The 22,846-nt window shown below is 40.2% G+C and overlaps 1 protein-coding gene across 4 annotated transcripts in view; it reads left to right on the forward strand.

The window, feature by feature from the left end:
- Positions 1 to 22,846, forward strand: part of LOC124256170 (E3 ubiquitin-protein ligase FANCL-like) — a 154,548-nt gene that overhangs the window by 12,882 nt on the left and 118,820 nt on the right. For 3 of the 4 annotated variants that reach the window (XM_046690137.1, XM_046690131.1, XM_046690144.1), the window contains exon 2: positions 17,426 to 17,550. The exons of the other annotated variant lie outside the window; for it this stretch is intronic. In XM_046690137.1, coding sequence (XP_046546093.1) covers positions 17,431 to 17,550 — 120 coding nt within the window. In that variant the 5' untranslated portion in view covers positions 17,426 to 17,430. The remainder of the gene's footprint in view (positions 1 to 17,425; positions 17,551 to 22,846) is intronic. 4 annotated transcript variants of the gene reach the window in all.

Below are 22,846 nucleotides of genomic sequence, written 5' to 3' on the forward strand. Positions count from 1 at the left end.
AAAACCCCAGTGGGCCGACTGTGAAAGCTGTTCTTGCTGTATGGTCTTCCTCGACGTCAATCTGATGGTATCCGTACTTCATATCCAGCTCGGTGAAGAATTTGGAACCTTCAAGTCGATCAAAGATTTCTTCAACGCGAGGCAGAGCACAAGCATCTTTAATAGTTCGTCGATTTAATGATCAAAAGTCCACACACATCCTTAAAGATCCATTTTTCTTGCGAACAAGAACAACATTCGAGGCCCAGGGACTGTAAGAGCGTCTTATAATACCACAAGCTAAGAGTTGATGTAAATGGTCTTTCACCTCCTGGGACATAGATGGTGGTATGCGTCTGTGTCGCTCTTTAAATGGTGTGGTGTCTGTCAACTGTATTCTGTGTTTCACCTCGGTGTAGTGGCCAATGTCCAAGTCTCCGGTGGAAAATACATCACTGTACTGTAAGAGTAGTTCTTCACCCCTCTTCTTTTGTTCCTCAGTGACTTTGGGAGATATCTTTACCTTGTCCAGTGGATGTTGTTTCTCTTCAGCAGCTACTTGCTCCAAGTCAATAGGGACTATCTTCTCTATCTGGACAGGCTGTATCTAACAAATGATGGCTCTTGGGGAGACAACCATAGTCTGATTTGTGAGATTGGACACTTGCATGGGAACTTCTATCATCCTCTTGTGTTGATAGCGGAATAAAGCAGGAGCTATCTCCAGTCCAGGTGGTATAGCAGACTTCTTACTTGGCTGGAGCATGACACATGTATCTCTATAGGGTAGTTGCTTGTATAGAGAGCACTTGACAGTCACAGTCCTGTTAGGTGGCACAACTAGCTTCGATGCTTCACAGCTCCTGATAAGTCCAAGTTTCCCTTCATTCCGTGAAAGTTCCTTATCTTGCAACACAATGCTCCTGAAAGCAAGATACCAGGGTATCTTGCTAACCTGGAGAAAGTTTGGTCCAACTGCCTCCCTACAGCACTCAAGCACAGGTATATGATAGTTTGTTCCCAGCAAAATAGGTACACTTTGGTTATACTGACTACCTGGGACAACCAAGAAAAAACAAGTGGTCGCATGACAAGTGACAAACCACAAGTTTCCACAGAAACTTCAACATAACCCTGATATTTCAAACTCTCACCATCAGCACACTCAATATGGATAAAATCAGCGAGAGGCTTAATCTCTAGTGACGACAAACACTCTTTGTAGAAGCTCTCTGGGATGGTTGAAACAGAAGAACCTGTATCCAAAAGTGCTTTTTGTGAAACACTGTTGATGAACACAGTAGTCTCGGTTGCTGTCCCTATCAAACCAGCCGGTATGGTAGAACGCACTTCAGTGGGGCTTTGTCTGAAGGATCCTAACGTCTGCCCCTTGACATTGGTCCTCTCCCATTTAAATGACCTCGCCTCAAATGATCCACTCTGTCCCGGCACCCTAGTTGAATGTGACCGTATTGCCCACACCTATAACACTGAACTCCAGATTCCAATGCCGCATCCTCATAGTTCTGTGACGAGTTCCCATGCTGAAGTTCCTGTGGGTGTGGTTGTGATTGGGGCATCTGTTGGGGTGGCATCTGGTTCATCCGTTGCTCCATGCGATCAATCTTTGCTGAAAGCTTGTTGATGACTCCCAAAAGATCAGATGCAGGCTGGGATGGAGCAGACATCTTGGCTGGGACGGGTTTCTTCTGCAACTCTAGCTTCCTCTGTTCATGGTCATACTCCAGTCTTCGTATGGCAACTCACAGCTGATCAAAGTCCTGTATGGCGAGTCCTTAAGCTCTTGGCGTAATCCTGACCAGAACACAGTCCTAAGAACTGAAGTAGCCCTATCTTGCTGAATCTGACCCTGCATTACAAGTCTATCAAGCATATCCTCAAGGCGACAACCCCATGTTGTGGCATCCTCCTGAATTCCTTGACGAGCACTATAGAACTGAGCCATGAGGGCTTCTCCTTGCTCAGTGATAGAAGAACTATACACGCTCTTGAGTTTAGATAATATATAATAGTAGTGAGTGAAGCAAAGTGACCTAACTGCATTACAATGCGAGCTGCAGCGCCTCTCAAGGCTTTCCCAAGTGCTTGCTTAATCTCTTCTTCAGAATGTGAATGAGAATCAATTAAACCTTCGATCTCATAACACCAAACATCAAAAGGTGATTTGGATTTGGCATTAGGATCACCAGAAAAAGAAGAAAACCTTGGAGGTTGTTTCAGATTAACTGAACTGAACAGCCCTTGGGCTGGCAGACCTGCTACATGACCGGATTCATTAGATTCATTGGACGGAGGGCTGGCCACTGCTCCCTGAGATTCCTGAATGGAAACCATTGCTGTTACCCATTCATGTAACTCATCTTCAGTTTTACGTTTAGGTTTAACACCTAACTTCAAAACTGTCAAGAAAAGCGGCCAACTCTTCAGCAGAAATTTAGACATGACTAAGTGTGGTATACAGCAAACATATGCACAATAATATTTAGCAAGTGCAGACGCTGCGCTACAAAGTCATAATTCTTGAAAATTGGAGATGGGTTGTTTAAACGGGAGATGGGTAACTAAACTTGAAATGTTGTTTAGGTTTATATATTAAATCCTGAATGTTTAAATTACATTTAATTTATGTTTAATGGATAGATATTAGAAACTAACTTGGTGCTATGATAAATGAGTTAGTAACCTAATACCCAAACTTACCAGAATACCTTGACCAAAATGACAAATAATTCCAACCAATGACACACAAGACCAAAGGCAGGGCAGACACACCACATTAATTGTGATTTGTCAATGTTGAATTACTACTGCCGATTTCTTGGTGGGACTCCGGATGGAGGACCCTTTACTTCTACCCCCAATCCCAACAACTTTGACATTTGAATGCAAGACAACCAAACTCAGTGTTGTCAAGAAACGTATGGGAGATAGCATTCCATTGGTGGGGGTTTGGGGAGGCCTGAGGAAGTTGTGGAATTTGTTAAATGAAATGGTGACAACTGAGGCTGTGAATATATATCCATTTTGTGTGTGCAGTATTTGTGGCATTATGGCCATGATGATTCACTGTCGAGCTGATGACTTATCATCTTATGCTTCTATGCAGACTTAAAAAATCATACGCAATGCAATCTGAGAACCTTTTACTATTACTAGAAATGTCCATTTATGTATATACGAAGTCATTACCATGAGCATGAGTAGTATATACAATGGAGAGAAAAAGATGTATAGGTGCACCTTTACTTAGAAGCTTCCATACGGGCTAATTTTGCTACCAGCCTAGTAAAAAATGAGTGTTTGCCCAAACCCTTCGACAAGACCACTTTCGGCTGCTCCCAACGCAGTGCACTCCCAATTAGAGCTATGTGGGTGCATGGATATAGAAACATGCCAGGAACCAAGCTCTCGCGTGAAGCCTTTACCGAGATCCGATTGGGTCGTTTGTCCCTTTGGGAAGCGAAGAGGAAGTACCACATATCGCAAGCCCGATACACGCGAATCCGAGGTGGTATAGACAAGCCCCAGACGGCGACAACTCCCGACATATCCGAAGACTTCGAGGCCCTGATGCAGAAGTGTCGCCCTATGTTGCTTTCCGACCGAGAGAAACAAATCCTGGAGCAATCGGGACACACCTTCTACGAGCGCTACCAGATCCCATACCAGTTTCTCAAACTATATTTGCTGTGCTTTCGCCCACTAGTAGAAGCCGGCAAAATAGTCGATTTCGTCAACATCTACCCACCCCACCAATTTCGACCCTCGGCGGGCAAACTCTGAATCATTCTTGCCGACGACTGCTATCCGTGACCCAAGGACAGACACAACCGATGCACCGACTGCTTCGCCACTCTATCGGAACTGCTTGCTCTCTTCGGCCCCGACAACTCAACATGCAAGTGTGGTGCCATCAACCATTGCGTCGACAGCAAGAAATGCGTTCTCTCGGGAAAGAAAGCGATAGACTACACACCCCAGGAGCGACTTCCACTCGAGGTTCCAGAAGAGATCTTGGTCGACAGCTGTTTCGCGAATGTAGAGAACCTGTACGACAACGCCTGCGCTTTCTGGAGCATACGGAACGCAATCCTCGCCGGCCAATTGGTGGACCATTGTCCGTGCAAGGAGAAAGAGTCTTGTATCTTCCGGCAGCTGTCAGGGGAAGCAGAGGTACCACAGGGACGGGGCAATATTTGGCATACCCCATTGCCCAACTATGGTGGGTCCAAGGATATGGAAGTGGCACCCCCTCTGTGCAGCGAACACCGAAAAGCCGCGGACGACCCAGAAGGAGTCTACACGTGCAAAAAGTTTGCTGTAGCGAGATACGAAGGGAAGAACCGGCTGTTGCTCCTACTCGATTCGCCGACTGTGGAAACGTTCCATCTATTTTAAATATATAACTTTGCGACTAAAATAATACAATATTAGATATATTAATCCTGATATTAGTTTCAGATATAATTCTTCAAGTCATAGTATCAAAATTGTTTGAAATCATACTATTAGGTAAATTTTACCCGAATCAACGGGAAATTTAGAGGGAGCGTGTTGCACAGCTGATAGCAATTTCCAGCCTAGTTTATGATAAAATAGATAATCTTAATTTCTTCATATAAAACAATGCATTGCATATCAGGAGATACAATTCAAATGGAAAGTCATTATGTTTAGTAATGTTTTATCTAAAAATTCCCATGTCATCTGGATATCATGAAGGTCTGGGTTAGAATTGGTCATCAGTAACCCATGGTTGTCACAAGAGGATCAGGTGGTCAGGCTCGCTGACTTGGTTGACACATGTCATTGTATCCCAATTGTGTAGATCAATGCTCATGCTAATGCTGAGTGCGGCGTTAAACAACCAACCAACCAACCGTGTCATCTGGGCAACATAACCATGGCTATACTAAAGTGAATATGGATTATTTTTTATCAGGGCTCAGGTCTTAAATTGTGTGGAGCCATGTGCGAAGTTTGGGGGTACTTTTTACTGTGTTTTGGAAGCTATTTGAGGTGAAAACATCATATAGCGATAATTAGAAAGCATGTTTATGAATGAGAGATTTAGTACACTGGCTGTGAAAGAACGTGAGATCCTCGGCCAAAACGTGAGAGTTGACATGTTTGTTACCCAGTCATCATTCCCTGCATTATTTTGTGTATGTTTTGAAGTCTTAACTATTAATATTTACATGGAGAATTGAATCACATAAACAGCCCAGTAATGATCACAGGTATCTTTCTTTTATCAAAACTACTATTTAGGAACCTCACCCTTATTCTGAATAGATTACAATAGAAAGTACACAAACCACAGATGCTCAAATCAACTTTCTGCTGTATTTGATAGTGTTTACAAAATCACATTTCATGCATCATGCGTGCTGGTTAGGAGCCACCTATCACATCTAATATACTTCAAACTCAACAATGATACAAACTTCCCCAAATGAATCACAGTGAAATCACTTTGGACTTGTCACCTATTCATTTTGCCATGATAAAATGAAGCGAAATATATTACGTGTGAAATCAAATGCTGTCCTCAGGAATCTGTTCTTGTTTAAAAGTAAGATTTTACATTGCGTTGCTTTGTATCCCATTTTGTGTGATTGTCTCCTCATTGCATAAATACCGACTCAAAATATAGTTCCATCCTGCACAACGCCATGACTGACGCAACATTATGCACAACGGTGCTATGTTATGTTTATTTGCATTTATAGTGGAAAACATGAAAGCAAATAACAATTCGCAGATTATCAGATATTTCTGATAAAATCACGTACATGATGCATTTATGAATATATGATCTCTGAATAAAAAAACATTGTTCTCTGAAACCTTGCATATTGCTGTCAATAAACACATTTGGTAAATGTCAGTCACTGGTAGTGATGCCATGTGAATATTGTTGTACGGATTTGGTAATATTTTTGAAGTGAAGGTCATCTTACTAATAATATCAGTCAATATGATGATTTTTGAAATCTTTTACCACATTGGAATTGCTTGTCTTGGAGATGGATCTTATTACCTTAGCTTTTTCAACACCAGTCAACCAGAAGCTTTTACTGCTATGACACTGAGTATCCAGAGAATCTGAGATGTCACATCTCCCAACACAGTCTCCTGTAGTAGGAAATCCTACATAGTAATCACATCTCCCAACACAGTCTCCTGTGGTAGGAATCCTACATAGTAATCACATCTCCCAGCACAGTCTCCTGTAGTAGGAAATCCTACATAGCATCACATCTCCCAGCACAGTCTCCTGTGGTAGGAAATCCTACATAGTAATCACATCTCCCAACACAGTCTCCTGTAGTAGGAAATCCTACATAGTAATCACATCTCCCAACACAGTAATCACATCTCCCAACACAGTGATCTCCTGTGGTAGGAATCTCCATGTCCCAGTCTCCTGTAGGAAAATCCTACATAGTAATCACATCTCCCAGCACAGTCTCCTGTCTCCTGTAGGAAATCCTACATAGTAATCACATCTCCCAGCACAGTCTCCTGTCCTACATAGTCAGGTCTCCTGTGGTAAATCCTACATAGTAATCATCACATCTCCCACATAGCACAGTCTCCTGTGGTAGGAAATCCTACATAGTAATCACATCTCCCAACACAGTCTCCTGTAGTAGGAACATCCTACATAGCATCACATCTCCCAACACAGTCTCCTGTGGTAGGAAATCCTACATAGCATCACATCTCCCAGCACAGTCTCCTGTGGTAGGAAATCCTACATAGTAATCACATCTCCCAGCACAGTCTCCTGTGGTAGGAAATCCTACATAGTAATCACATCTCCCAACACAGTCTCCTGTGGTAGGAAATCCTACATAGTAATCACATCTCCCAACACAGTCTCCTGTAGGTAATCACATCTCCCAACACAGTCTCCTGTGGTAGGAAATCCTACATAGCATCACATCTCCCAGCACAGTCTCCTGTGGTAGGAAATCCTACATAGCATCACATCTCCCAGCACAGTCTCCTGTGGTAGGAAATCCTACATAGTAATCACATCTCCCAGCACAGTCTCCTGTGGTAGGAAATCCTACATAGCATCACATCTCCCAGCACAGTCTCCTGTGGTAGGAAATCCTACATAGCATCACATCTCCCAGCACAGTCTCCTGTGGTAGGAAATCCTACATAGTAATCACATCTCCCAACACAGTCTCCTGTGGTGGGAAATCCTACATAGCATCACATCTCCCAGCACAGTCTCCTGTGGTAGGAAATCCTACATAGTAATCACATCTCCCAGCACAGTCTCCTGTAGTAGGAAATCCTACATAGTAATCACATCTCCCAACACAGTCTCCTGTGGTAGGAAATCCTACATAGCATCACATCTCCCAGCACAGTCTCCTGTGGTAGGAAATCCTACACATAGCATCACATCTCCCAGCACAGTCTCCTGTGGTAGGAAATCCTACATAGCATCGCATCTCCTTGCATTTTCCTTGCATGGCACGTTCTCCATTTCAAATCAAATATGGCTGGTACATACACTGTTGTGTATGTCTGTGTATGTCTCTATGTTGTTTGGGGCTGCAATGAGGTCAATATGATGCACATCACAAATTTTGGACAACATGTACATATACAATAATGAGTCAGTAGTTGATGTGTTATTCATTATTTTCAATGAATCCATTACAAAATACATTCTGTGAAATGTTGACAGTGTTCATGAGTCGTGACGACATTGATGTAAGTTGATATATATATGTATAAAATAGGGTTGATTATTATCCTGCCCCACTTTTGTGTATGTCACTTTCATAAATAACACACAAATTTAAGTAAAATCAATCCCTACTAAAGATTCATGATTAATCGATACTAGTGATTGTGAGTAACGAATTGAATCATGAAGGGATACAGTTCGGTTTAGCAAATATGTGAGTCAATAAATAGGGCTAAGAGTATGTTTATGTATATATCACTATCTGTGTCAAACACCTTTGAGTCTACTTGCCTCAACTTGGCTCATGGCATCATTTTGAGTATAATTTAGATGGTTGATTGTGTGTTAGTAATCATGATTTGACTAGACTAGAACATAACTTGACTAGACTTGGGTCTCGGACTTCTGGTTTGTTGTTGCAGTCTGACATGAGAATTTCAGGTCACATATCTGTGTTCAGTGGTGAGGAATGTGTGGCTGGCAAGTACACAAGTAAATGTGTTGATATGCAGATACGAGACTCACTATGAGACTTCACACGGTTTAATTTATTTTTAAAATATGCACCAGTGCATCAAATATTGAAAATGGAACCCAAAATATTTGTCAATATGCATCAAGTGTAAATTTATGAAAGTCATTACGACATTGCTATACCTCTAAGGTTTATTTACACTACTACATCACTCATGTTTTGGTTTTTGTAATTTGTCATACTTTCATGGGCTTGATATCAAACTGGGGGTACTTCAAGATTACATGCAGATGGCCCTCTTAGGTTTTTAAAGCAATCCTTAATTAATGGAAACCCTCAGCAGACCATGGCCAGCCTAGATTTCAACTTTGATCTATTTATGGAAATAGGAAGCAACCAGGTTTTGTTTGGTGCAACTGGGTTTTCTTGTCAACATGCACCCTGGTGCAAGTTCAGTCAAGTTCCATAAAGTGTGCTGTGCTTGATGAAATTGGCTTTGCTTTCTCTGCTATGGAGGGTTGCAGGAATATCTCTCCACTCAAATTTGGATGTGAGGCCATCTTCAACTAACAGATGTTCAAGTTAGATCCAGGATATCTGAGTCTGGAATAGGTGTTTCCCAGGTTGTCATGACCCAGGTTCTATTTGACAATCAACTACACTACAATCTACCAATTTCAACTGATTTACCAATCAACCATCAGTCTGGAGGTGTTGGGCATTAAAGTGTATCGCAGACATGCCTGATTCTCTGGAGAAGCAGCAACTTGTTGCCACCACATTCTTTTCTTCAATTTGGGATGAATTAAATTGAACTGATTCTCACTTACAGAGGGCCTCATTACTGTCAAGAAATTACATAAACTTGGCTATATTCCCTGTATTCCACACCTCCTCCAACCAACTTCTGACAACTGTGTACAAAAAACTAACCAATATGGATCAGTACATCCACTACAACTTCAACCATCCCTCCCAAAGTTAAGATCAGCATCATCTCCACTGTAATCAGAAGGGCAAAGAACATCTGCACAAGAAATCTACATGAAGAAATTCAAAACTTGAAGAGAACCTTTGTAGAATTAAACAACAAACCAGCCGAATAGTCAACAGAACCATTGCTGCAACCCTGTCACCTCCCTCCAATAGACCCAAACCAGATTCCGCTCCCATCAAGATCTCCATTCCCTACATTGGTAAACCATCACACCAAATCAGAAGACTGCTAAAACACCAAGCAGGCATAAGTACAGTGTGAGAAATAACCACTGGCCCGCTAGCCCGTGTCTAGTAAAAATCCAGTAAATCTCCACAGTTACTGGCCCGACTGGCTGGTGAATTTTCATGGGGTCATTTTGTAAATATATCACTCTCTCCGACTTATAATACTCTTTTGAATCACGCAATATTATGGCCTGATAAAAATGTTCATAATATTAGAAGCTTAGTGATGAAACCTGTGTCTACATTCAAATTTCGGGATAGTGAATTATTTTGTGGGCTAGTAACTTTCAGGCATAGCTAGTCCGACTGGCTAGCAAAATTTGGAAACTATACTAGCGACATAAAGAAACTGTGCATTGTCAAAATATTATCCCAGTTGATAAGTACGATAACAATGTCAAAGGTACATACAAACTTTAATGGAGGGATCATGAGACCATAACAAGTCGGGAGAATTTCAATTGAAAAGTCAATCACAATGACGTCACGAGTCCACAAGCGGGACAGGGGTCAAACGACCATGTCACAAGCTCAATAACGGGTATGTCCACCATCAGCATTGAGAACAGCAGTGCATCGACCAAAGGAGTTCTTTGGCGTGCTGTTATTCCACCCCAGATCATCACGGAACCACCACCAAAGCGATTCCTCTCCAAGACACAGGCCTGTGCATAACGTTCTCCCACGCGTCTATAGGCACATTGACGTCCATCACTATGGGAAATGTTAAACCTGGACTCATGTGTAAAAACAACATTTCTCCACCAAAACAAGGGTCTGCGGACATGATTTCGGCACCACATTGGCGAGCTTGTCGATGACGTTGTGTCAGGATATGGCGTATGGCGGGACGTCGTGGTCTGATCCCGTGATGACGTAAACGTTGTCGAACTGTGTTGGGATGGATACGGTGAAGTCCTGGGATGGTTCGGGCAGTTATCACTGCAGTCTGAAACCTGTATGCGAAGATGGGTCGCTCTTATCCATCTGTCCTGTCTTGGCGTTGTTACATGGGACGTCCAGAACGTGGCCCGATCGATGACGTCATTTGTGTTCTGGTAGCGTCTCAACAGTGCAGAAATGGTGTTCCAGTGGCAGTGGAAATGTGCAGCCACTTGTCATTGAGACATTCCCCCACGGACCATCCCAATGGCCTCATGACGTTGTGCAGACGTGAGCCTTGGCATGCTATGCGTTTCAATAGCCGTTTAATTTTTTGAACGATCGCAAGGGCAGGGGGTTGAGCTTTCCAAAGTGACAGTATTGTGTGGCATTCATTTGCTCTGTTTTTCTTTCCCGGAATGCACGTGCAACAACGTATTGCACGTCTCAAGGACGAACCCACTGACGTCACGGGACGTGGAACGTGCATGCACATTGGATACATGTCACTTATCTCTGAGTTTAAATCCTTATGTGTCTACACAGGTTTGATAAATTTAGATTTTAAATTTTTGTATGCACAGTTTCTTTATGTGCCTAGTATATTTCGCACACTGCATAGGTACCACCTTTTCTTCATCCTCCAGCCTCAACAACCTTCTCCATGCCAGTGGACGAAAACCATCAACCATCTACAATAACAACCCGAAATGTGTCAGTTTCAAAATACACTGTGACTGTGGACGCAGCTACACAGGCGAAACATCCTGACCCATCAACCCCCAAGTGAAAGAACATGGAACTTCATTCCCTCAGCTGATGATGCACCCATCCACTAAGCCAAATCAACTGTATAAACATCCTGACCCATCAACCCCCGAGTGAAAGAACATGGAACTTCATTCCCTCCGCTGATGATTCACCCATCCACTAAGCCAAATCAACTGTAAAAACATCCTGACCCATCAACCCCCGAGTGAAAGAACATGGAACTTCATTCCCTCTGCCGATGTTGCACCCATCCACTAAGCCCAATCAACTGTATAAACATCTCCTTGTTAAACCACCCGATGTCATTTGTACATGTTTTCTATATGTTTCCGTAAAATTTGTCAATATTATAGCTTTTGTCTTACTGAAAAGTGTGTCTAAGAAATGAGACCTTATTATCTTAGGCTAGCTTTATCTAGGAACATCTTGTAAACTGCGCTTCTGTACGACAAATGCCTACCAAAGTAAAGCTTTGTTTTGAAGTGCATAGCACAAACACGTCATTCTAAAGATTTGTTCAACACACATTCACAGGTGAAAGGTGAGTTTTCAGACATTTTACACAGACTTGCACACCAAAGTAAATACATGTAATTACAGAGTTCTGAAAGAGGAAATGTTGAGAGACAGAATTGTGTGGAGAATAGCATGAGATAATGCAAAACACAACTTTGCAGACTCTGATACCTTTCGGTATGGACTTACAGTAACAAATTATCAAAAATGCAAATTCAACTTATAAACTTGAAAAATAACGTGATGAAAAAAGCTCCGCGAAACGATTCACTAAATTCACCTTAGCTGGGGTGAAAAGTGGTTTCAACAGCTGTGCTGTGCTGCACTCATAGCGCATGCGCAGTGAATAGGTTCGCGCAGCTTGAAGCGGGATGTCCGAATTATAAGGTCGTGAGCAGGAGTAGTCTAATCTTGGTTGTGTACACAAACAACAAATAAAATAATGCCGGAAATGCTTGGAAAATGCTTTTTGGCAATTATTTCATAATGGTAGATATTTCAGATTCCAAACTCATGTATATACATACCACCTCGACCTAATATGGCATATGAGTAATCACGTTGTACCATTCCTTAGTCATAATGATTACTCGAAAAATATAGGAAAACTTAGAAAAAATTCCATGGTAGAAACACTTCTAAGTAACAAACTATACTGTGACCCACCTGGCAGACAGACGGGGTGACAGCTTTCATGTAACGCACGGGCAGTGCATATCAGGGACTGTCTCAAAATATCAAGTGTCAGTATCACTGCTGGGCAAGGACTCTAGCCTCTGGGGTAATTCTCGCAAAAGAAGCATATACAAGCTCTTTAACGTCTGAAAGCTTGAATGTGGTATTATTGCGAGCAATAAAATTCTTACAGTTACCCCAGATCAGCTCGATGGGATTGAGCTCACAGTGCCGTACTGGTGTACGCAGAACTATGCGGCCTTGTTTTGCAGCTAGTTCGTCAGTGATGTACTGTATTGGCTTTTTGTGCTGCTGGATTTTTTTCATGAGCTGGGGCTTTGTTTCTGATTGCCTGTAAGGCACGTTACAGGAAGTGAGAAAATCCTGCAACTGAGCCTTGAGATTGCTCATGGTGTGTGTGATGGTACCAGGGACACGCAGGTTATGGTAACTGGCGTTATCCAAAATGATAACGCTTGGTTCGTCCAGCTGCGGTAAAAGCTGATGTTCGAACCAATCCAAAAATACCTGCCCATTCATTTCGCTATGATAATCACCATCAGATTTCTTGGCCTCAAAAACAAAGTGACAACCCCCAATCAGTCCCTTGCTACGGGTACCAGCATGCAAGATGATCAGGCGTCTACCTTTGCCTGATGGTAACACTGGTGCCTTAGAACAATCTAAAGGAAGCCACATCCGATCAGTTGAGTGATTTTTATTACACCAGGTTTCATCAAGGTATATAATTTGAAACCCCAAATTGCGGTATTCTTCAACTGTTCTGAGAAAAGCTGATCGCATGGACAGGATTGAGTACTTTTCTCTAAACACAGCTCTGTCATCTCTCCTTTTGGTGTACCTGAACCCCATTTCCACCATAGCTACAATAAGTGTTGTTTTCGAGACATTTATTGTATCTTTGATCTCATCTTGTATTTTAGCACACGTCGGTGGGATTTTGCGTTCATACAGTTTATAAACTGCATGGCATATGACACCCTTATCAAAGCTATCCAGTTTGTGTTTCCTACCTGGTTTTGATTTTGACAAGACCCCTGAGGTAACTGATTTGTTTACAACTTTGTAAACCTGACTATATGTCAAATTAAGAGCTTTACACATTCTATAGTAAACCCTGTCATAGCTGACGAGAGGTTTCCCCCTTTGTTTCTCCAGTATGAAATACTGGTATAAATTTGAAATTAATTGTTCTGCAGAGATATCAAGTCGCATGTTGCCAGTTCAGTGCTCATACACGTGAAACTTCTATGGGTGAACAAGATTATCTATGCGATTTGAATTAAGACTTTTTTACGTAATTATTTTGAATATAACTACTACAAGAGTTCCATCTTTTTCACATGTAGATCAAAACTTTTTACAATCATTTATGTAATTTAATTAGTTGAGACTATATGAATAATTATAGTCTGTATTTCAAAACTACAATTTGTACTTAGAATATCAGGGGTTTTTTTTCATCTGAGCTTTAATTTCCAACTAGGTGGAGTCTTACATGTGCCAAACTTTGGAGTAGGCTTTGGTGTGAGCTATTCTTCTAATGTTTTGTTGATATTTCACATGTGCGAGCTTTTTATATGTTATGACAGTAGATTACCGATTTAACTGTTTATGTATTTCATTTGACTATTTCACCACATGTTTTTCTTACCGAGTCTCTTTCTCAGTTCGATATTTAAAAGCAACGTCATTATTTAGCATTGTCAGAATTTCTAACAGTGATATCGATATGCCTCTGTCACAGACAAAACTCAATGTCTGTTTTATTGACACATATGTGTCGGTCTGCTTGCCTGTCTGCTAATGACGATATTCAATACACCACTTCGATCACTGACCACATGCAATTTGAACTTAACACCTATCAGGCTATACACCATAAACAAAACACATTGATTTATGGCTTGTGCACTCGAGTTCTGTCTCCGTCACATTATGTAATTACACAGACAGGCAGGTGTGATACTTATGCACATGTCATGTTATGATGTCTGGTGACTGCAAAATGTTATACACCGAAAGTGAGCATGTATTAACAAAACCCAACATCTATACACACACAATGAGCCCTGAGTGTAACATGTGTTATATTTAGGATTACACTTTCTTAGTAAAGTACAGATTCTACTACTTACAAATTCCCCACACCCCCTCGACCCCCAATAAAATAAAATAAAATAAATAAATAAATAAAATAAATAAATAAAATAAAACCAAAAACACCCCAGCCATAATCCCCCCATCCTTAACATTAAAACGGACAAAATCCCCCCTACTCATCTTTAGCTTTAGATTAAAGGTTCTTAATCCTTGTTATCATGTTTTAATAGAACAGCTTCATTAACTATTGCAGAAGAGTTGGAGAAGATTGTTTAGCTATGTAAACTGGCATAGAACTGGCAAAAAACGGACTAAATCCCCCCTACACATCTTTAGCTTGGTTCTCCTGATCTTTGATCAACAATGAATCACCTTTGATGTTGGCTGAACAGGGACTGATTGGTTTAATTAACTTTATCCTTTTAATCCTAAATATGTCAAATAAAAACAAAAATGTGCAATGAATGATGTGAATGTGCTCAAATATGTGCTATGTGCTCTTTGACCGTATTGAAATATTGACAAACAATTAATGATGTGGATGTGTTCAAAATATGTGCTATGTGCTCTTTGACCTTGTTGAAATATTGACAAACAATTAATGATGTGAATGTGCTCAAAATATGTGCTATGTGCCTTTTGACCTTGTTGAAATATTGACAAATAATTAAATGGATATCTTAAACTTGTGGGGGGATTTTGTCCTACAATGCACTTTTGGGGTGTGTGTGTGTGTGTGTGTGTGTTTGTCCGGTTACCATTCCACGCACCTGATCGCCAGCACACAAAGTCAGACGCCTAGACCGCTCAGCCACTGCGGCTTATTTTTGACCACTTTCTAAATGGCATTGTGTATTTCATAGCCCTGAGTGTATCGGAAAATGAACGATGGCACGAGGACACAGACATTGCCTCAAGTTGCCTTTGAGATTTTGGAAATTAGACACAGCAACTTACACTCTGACTCATGTTGTTCTTCATTTTAAGTAAATTTATTCTTCACACACAGGATGGAGGGGTTTAATCAGCTATATATTGGCTGGAGGACATTAATGAACCTTCAACTAAGCCACTCTCACAAATGGAGGTAGAATTAAAAAGCTGACTTCTCTCATGAACAAATAAATTCATGCATACTTATGAATTATGAATTTGCACATGTTCAGAAACACATGTTCACAACCTCCTGTTGTGGCATCACTAGCAGTGCCTTAGCCTTCTTCATACCTTGCCATGCTACACATTATCCTTACATTGGTTCTCTCTCTCTCTCTCTCTCTCTCTCTCTCTCTCTCTCTCTCTCTCTCTCTCTCTCTCTCTCTCTCTCTCTCTCTCTCTCTCTCTCTCTCTCTCTCTCTCTCTCTCTCTCTCTCTCTCTCTCTCTCTCTCTCTCTCTCTCTCTCTCTCTCTCTCTCTCTCTCTCTCTCTTCTTCTTTCTTAAATTTTTCTCTCTTTTAAATTTTTTTTTTAAAATTTTATCCTTGTCAGCAACATATCTAAGAACCGTTCACTGTATTTTCTTCACATTTGACCATTGTTGACACCAAGCATCATCAAGGGAAGGTGCAGGTTGACTGGTCATGCTTTTGGTGACATTTATCTTCATCTTAAAGGTCACATGCAACGTAAAACACAACTTTGCAGATTCTGATACCTTTCGGTATGGACTTGGCGAAACAAATCGTCAAAAATGCTCAAAAAAAAAAAGTTCAAACTTTTCACTAATTTTCCCCCGACTTTTCAACAGGTAGCTGGGCTGCGCTCATAGCACGTGCGCAGTGAAATAGGTTCGCGCAGCTTGGAAGCGGGTTGTCCGGTGAATACTCGGTGAAGGCTTTGGTGTGAGCTATTTTTCTAATGTTTTGTTGATATCTCACAGGCGCGAGCTTTTTATATGTTATGACAGTAAATTAACTGTTTATATAATTTCATTTGTCTATTTCACCACACGTTCTTCTTACCGAGTCACTTTCTCAGTTCGATACTTGAAAGCAATGTCATTATTTAGCGTTGACAGAATTTCTAACTGTGATATAGATATGTCATTGTCACAGACAAAACTCAATGTTTTGTTTTATTGACACCTGTGTGTCTGCCTGCCTGTCTGCTAATGACAATATTCAATACACAGCTGCTATCACTGACCACATGCAATTTGAACTTAACACCAATCAGGCTATACACCATAAACAAAACGCATTGATTTATGGCCCGAATTCGGTCTCTGTCACATTATGTAATTACACAGACAGGCAGGTGTGATACTTGAACACATGACATGTTATGATGTCTGTTGATTGTAAAATGTTATACACAAAAAATGAGCATATATTTACAAAACCCAACATCTCTATATACACACACACAATGAGCCGTGAGGGAATCTGCAAATGAACCAGCCGTTACACTTGAGTGCACACCCACCCGCTCTGACTGGGTTCGGTATCCCGGCTGCTTCGTTTCGTGGGAAGTAAACCCAAGTACACAATATTGCACTTTTGATTTCGATTGTACACTTATAATTTTGTTTATATGTTTTTTCATAACCAGCAATGTGTATTATATGTCATGAATAAGTGATAATTGTGTTTTAATTATGTTTGATTTTTTGGTTGCATGTGACCTTTAAACTACAGCCTTCACTTTCATTACTTTTTAAGTTTGATTTGATAATTTGCGGTGGGGGATTATGTCACCTTAGTGGACAATGCTTGTTGATGACATTAATGTCAGAGGGATTCGGCAGAAACCCTCCTTTGTATATGCTGCCTTATAATGCACCTCTTGAGAGAGCATCAATAACTAACTTATAAAACATTATGAAATCCTAAATTGTGTATTTGTTATATCATATTCCATCTTCAAGGCAGTTGTCGTACAATGAGTTGACTTTCATGTGTCGTCAGAGAATACAACAGTATGTGTTGTTACATTATTAGTGGAGATCATACACTACAAGGCTAAATGTGGTTAGTGGTGCATACAGATCATATGCTACATTGCTGCTAGTGGTAAGTGGATCATGATTTGTGTATTTGTAGGCAACATGAAGAGGTGTGAGATGCCAGATGTGAGAGCTGAGGGAGTAATGGATAACCTTGAACTTGCTGTGCCGGTTTTCAAAGCCCTATCACATACAGTGTATGATGGCTTCATAACTACTGAGGTATGTGAACATTTCATGACCCTCATTCTTCTGTTGATAATCAGAGTGTAGGAAATTTCCCCATCAGGACAATTCCCCACTAGGACAATTCCCCACTAGGACAATTCCCCACATGACATTTCCCCATCTTGACATTTCCCCACACCTGTTTTGTAACCAGTAGGACAATTCCCCACTCATAAAATTGTAGTACAGTAGATGCGATGGGATTGACTAATATGTGCATTATATGTATTCACTTGTTAGGGACGATGGGGTTAACTAATCTGTATGTTAGGGGTATGTTGGTCAGTAAGGTCACTAGAATGTTTTTATAATGATTTCCTGTGGTTTGCGGGGACTCAAGATGAAGTGAAAGTTTTCAAAGTAATAAATGATTTCCTGTGTCCATCAGCCCATCTAGCAAAGGCCATGTTACGGTATAAACCTCTCCAAGATTAACTTTCCCCAAGATAAAATGAGATTTACAATAATGTATTTATATTCTGGAAAATGCTGTCAGATTCCAATTTTTCTGAAATGGAACTCATTCTGAATAACCGTTTATGCAAGCACCACTGGGTAACACTCCTGTTACATGTGTCAATGGAGTTTTCACTGGCAAATCCAAAGCACTGTATGAAGAAGATTTCTTTTCTATTGTGAACAAGTGTCAGGAACTGTGTCACTAATTTTATATGTATGTGGCAGTCACATATATTTGTGTTACTGTCAAATAAACCATACACTGTACACCACTGTAATTAGTATTAGTATTAATAGTGACATTAGTATTTGCGTTAGTATTAGTACTAGTTATTAGTATGTTAGTATTAGTACTAGTTATAAGTATATAGTGAATATAGTATTGGTATTAGTATTAGTTATTAGTTTTAGTTATTAGTTAGTAGCTATTGATATTAGTTAGCATTACGGGTGTGAAGGATTTTAATTAAGAGGTGATACTGCACCTTAAATATTTTAACTTGGATATGCTTGGGTCAGTCACTTACCCCAATCACTTCCTTTTGTTTAAACCAGGGCAAATGTTCTGGTTGAGTGGCTGACCCTATTGTTCTTAGCTTGTATGCTTTTTAACCCTCACTTGCACCTCAGTCACTGGACAGAGAAGTCACCAACAGACTGCAGCAAGTTTACTAATTTCAGTTACTTCACTACTGTCAAGGTATGTTTGTTTAATTAAATACATAAACATATATGTGTATATCTTTTCATAAATAAGGTTATATAAACATTATGTTATGTATGCTAAATAAGGTAATTTGTACATTTGTGAGAGGTTCAGTAAATGGCAAAATCTCCTGGAAAGGCAGGTATTTGAATGAGTATTTTGATTTATAAGTTTATGAAGCTTTTATCATGCATGTGTTGTGTATGTATGTGTATATATAATAGTATTAGGATGTTTGGTATTTTACTGTGTGCTATGCCAGATCTGTAAATATGTGCTTACAGTATTTCTGATTTGATGATTATATTTACGTGTGTAAGGATGTTGTGTAGGGAAGTTAGTTTTCAATTATTTCCACATTTGTAGGTATTTTCGGTGCCACTGTAGATGTGACCATGTAGTTGTGGAAAACTGTGGTGTGACCTACACCTAGAGGCCATACTTCTGGTATGTTTGCATATTTTCATCACGTAAATATATACCATTATATATTGATGACGTTTTACACACAGTAAGATGTGTGTATATTTCATATATTCTATATTTACTACTACATTATCTGGACAACTGTAATTCAGGTTGTTGTATCTTACTTGTCAGCATTGTGTAGTCAGATGCTTGACTGTGTTGCAAGGACACTAATATAACACAATGCAGTAATTCTATATTTACCGTCTTTATTTAATGATGCATATGATGTACGCGTTACAGTGTTGTCCATACCGTTGTTTGCAAGCCAAATGAATTTAGCTCGGATTATGTTTATTATCCTCATCATTGTTATTGTGTATTTCAGGGTGTAAAACAATTAACTAAACCCAGTTGTCGAATAAATGTCCGCCATTCTTAAAAAAAAGTAATTTCGTTAGCCAATAATGAGCAATCAATCAATGTATTGGCGGTTAATCCTTTGAAAGAAGGACATTGTTTTTACGCAGACACAGACACGACAGAGTGTATTCAGTATAGATTAGAAAATCTACATACATAAACACTACCTTTTGACAAATCGGCTGTGTAAGATAAAAGTAATGAATCAATCAGCGTGTTATCGGCTAGACCAATGTTTATAATGTTGAGTATTTACTCCAGACACAAGAAATGCCAAATGGGAACCTTTGTCGGGTAATCTAAGTGGTGTTACCACTGACTATACCTGTTATAAATCCATTAACTGACCATCAAGTGAATGATGACAAAAAACATGTGTAGGTTTATACTAGCTAACACGGGTTACAACAAGGGAGTATTAATTGATGTATTGCATGCAATTTTAATTGCATGTGAAAACATATGTGCCAACCCTGTTTTGAGAATAAAAACAGAACTTCATTGTTGCATAAGAATTACATATAAGCATTTGCTGTGTGCTAAAACTGTATGTACCTATTTACCTAAGTAAATTTTCAGATTCTTCTAGCAATGGCAAAGTAGGGTTGTTTAGTTTACGGATTGAAATAAATGAAATGTCAATTTTTAATATCATATGTAATAGACATCATATTTTTACATGACATGATTAAATATTGAGGTAAAAAAACGGAGAAATGGGATCAATTTCGATCGGTCATTGTACAAATAAGGCTTAGCGACACCAAGTGATTTTGACAGAATTGTCTATGAAAACAAGTTGTAACTCGGGAAACTAGGCAAAGCAGGAGACAAAATTAAATGACAGTAGATTGTGAGATCATATAGCTTTCATTTTTCACAACAGTTGTCACGATTTCAGGTTTATACAAACCTGTAAATAAGATAATTTACCCCCAGAAATGTACATGAATTCTGCATCAGCCCTCATATGACGTCACAGAGACGCGCCGCTCTGATTGGTTGAAATTTTGTTCGCAGGTGAGAATTGTGCATTGTTGTCAAAAATGTCGATTTAAGTTAATTAAAGATCGAAATGAGTAGTTTTAGTGACGGGGTTTCATTTATGGCGATGTATTTGTACCCCCCTAGAGTGAATCCCCGACAAAATCCACCCCTAATAAAATCCACCCTAAGAAAAAAAACTAATGACATGTTTAGTAACAGAAATGAATTTTATTCATATCAGTCATTCATAATTGATAACAAAAACAACCAAAATACATATGTAAGCACATTTTGTAAGCACATGTTTGCATATATAAATATGACACATTTTCACATTTCACATTTATTACTCATTCATGCATCAATACATATATAAATATGATAACAGCATATATTTTCACACATTCAGACATATCTATGACTGAACATCTTGCCACATTTCAAAAACGCAAACAACGGCCGACGCCGTGGAGAAGGTCCTCGAGTGTCTTGTCCTTCGTTGCGTCCTTCAAGGACGTTCTTGGAGACATTTGGTGGTTGTTCTGGTTCTTTTTCTTTGGGGGATGACCTCTTTCAGACCTGTAGATGGCTGTACACGCAAGACCGTTGTCTTTTCTCAGACAGTCGATGAGTCTCCACACAGTAGGGTGGGAATGTCCTATCAGTTTCTTGAACACGTGGTTCCAACCTTCGCACACATTGTTTGTTCGAGAACCACCCTCAAGAGTGATCTCATGGACGTTCCAAACTTGTGGAGGATACATCGGCTTGATGCGGCGGAAACGCAGTGACGACTGTCCTGGGCGGCGATTCTGGCGGTAGGTGCCTGTCACGTACGTCTTGTCGAAGTAGTCAACCAGTGGCTCAAGGTCCTCGGAGACAGTGTCTTTTAGGTAGTCCATTCCATCCTCGACGTCGGTGAGAGGCAAGAAAGCAAGCCCATCGATCATAGCATCGGGCATACACACAACTAACAGCACTATCCCCAAGGGGAGCACAGATCACATACAGTTGAGTGAAGAGGTTGGGAGCAGCATCGAAGGTACCATCCATAATCCAGGTGTCTGCTGATGCCAGGTGTTGCAGGGTGGTGTTGGAGGGAAAGACGATGACACGGTTGGGATCTTGTTTGTTGTCATATATCAGGAACGGCTCGTCTGTATCGTCAGACACGGATGCCCAGTCACCTAAAATGAAAAGGATTGAAATAAAATTTAAATTTTATAAATTAAAAATGAGATTTATGATGAGGAGGATTTAATTTTACATACATTATGATATACAATATAAAAAGTATAACTCACCTTCAATTTTCAAGTCTGCAAGTGTTGTAGGATTAGCAGGAAACTGCTTGGCTCTGTGACATCGGAGATCACGTTTTACGGAATCAGTTTCACCTAAAGCTGCTCTAACTTCTACTGGATGGGAAGTAGTGGAGTCTAGAAGAACCTGGTTTGGTGTCTCTCGGGATGTACAGGCCTTCTGCTTCATCTCTGACCGCAACTTGAGGGCCACGGTAGCGCTGGGGTCGGGGGTGTGGCAGTGGTCGGTTGTCCGTACTTCATTCTTCACTTCCACGTCTGTGGTCACTGAACCCTTGCAAGACAGTGCTTTCCGTTGGGAACACTCCCACCTAATTGTTGACTTGCTCTCTTTCTTCTTTATGTATGAATAACCCTGATATAGCAACTTCGAACCACCCTTGTAGTACCGTATCACTTCCATGATGTATGGGGAAGTTTCATTTTTGACACAAACTATATATATACTATTGAAGCCTTTATCTTAAGTAGATGATCTCAAACTCATTTAAAATAAACAGGATGATCTCAAACTCATTAAAAAAGTATGTTATATCAAAACATGAGTATAAAGGGCTCCAATCAGGCTTTAATTCTTTAAGGGGATTACGTACTGATCAAAGTGTGAGACTACTTAATGATACATGAAAGAGGATTAAGTAGTGATCAAAATGTGACAAATGGAGAAACCTTTAATGTTTGAAACAACATCTAGGAACAACAGCCAATTAGGAAAACGTAAATGCTATCAAAACAATGCTTGAGAAAAGGAACTTGATCAAAGATCAGGACACACTAAAACTTTTAAAAATAGCAATTTGAGAAGGGTGGATTTTGTCCATTTTTTTTGTTAAGAAGAGGTGGATTTTGTCTGGGGTGGCAATTTGGGGGGTGGATTTTGTCCGGTCACCCCCTAGAGTATATGTGATCTTTAACATAATCTGCTCAGCTGGTCAAAGTCTGAATACCTTGACATATGTCTGACAAGTGTACACCATAGATAGTG

Source organism: Haliotis rubra, unplaced genomic scaffold (assembly GCF_003918875.1).
Source record: "Haliotis rubra isolate DU_JTF1 unplaced genomic scaffold, ASM391887v1 Scf116, whole genome shotgun sequence".
Classification (NCBI taxonomy): domain Eukaryota; kingdom Metazoa; phylum Mollusca; class Gastropoda; order Lepetellida; family Haliotidae; genus Haliotis; species Haliotis rubra.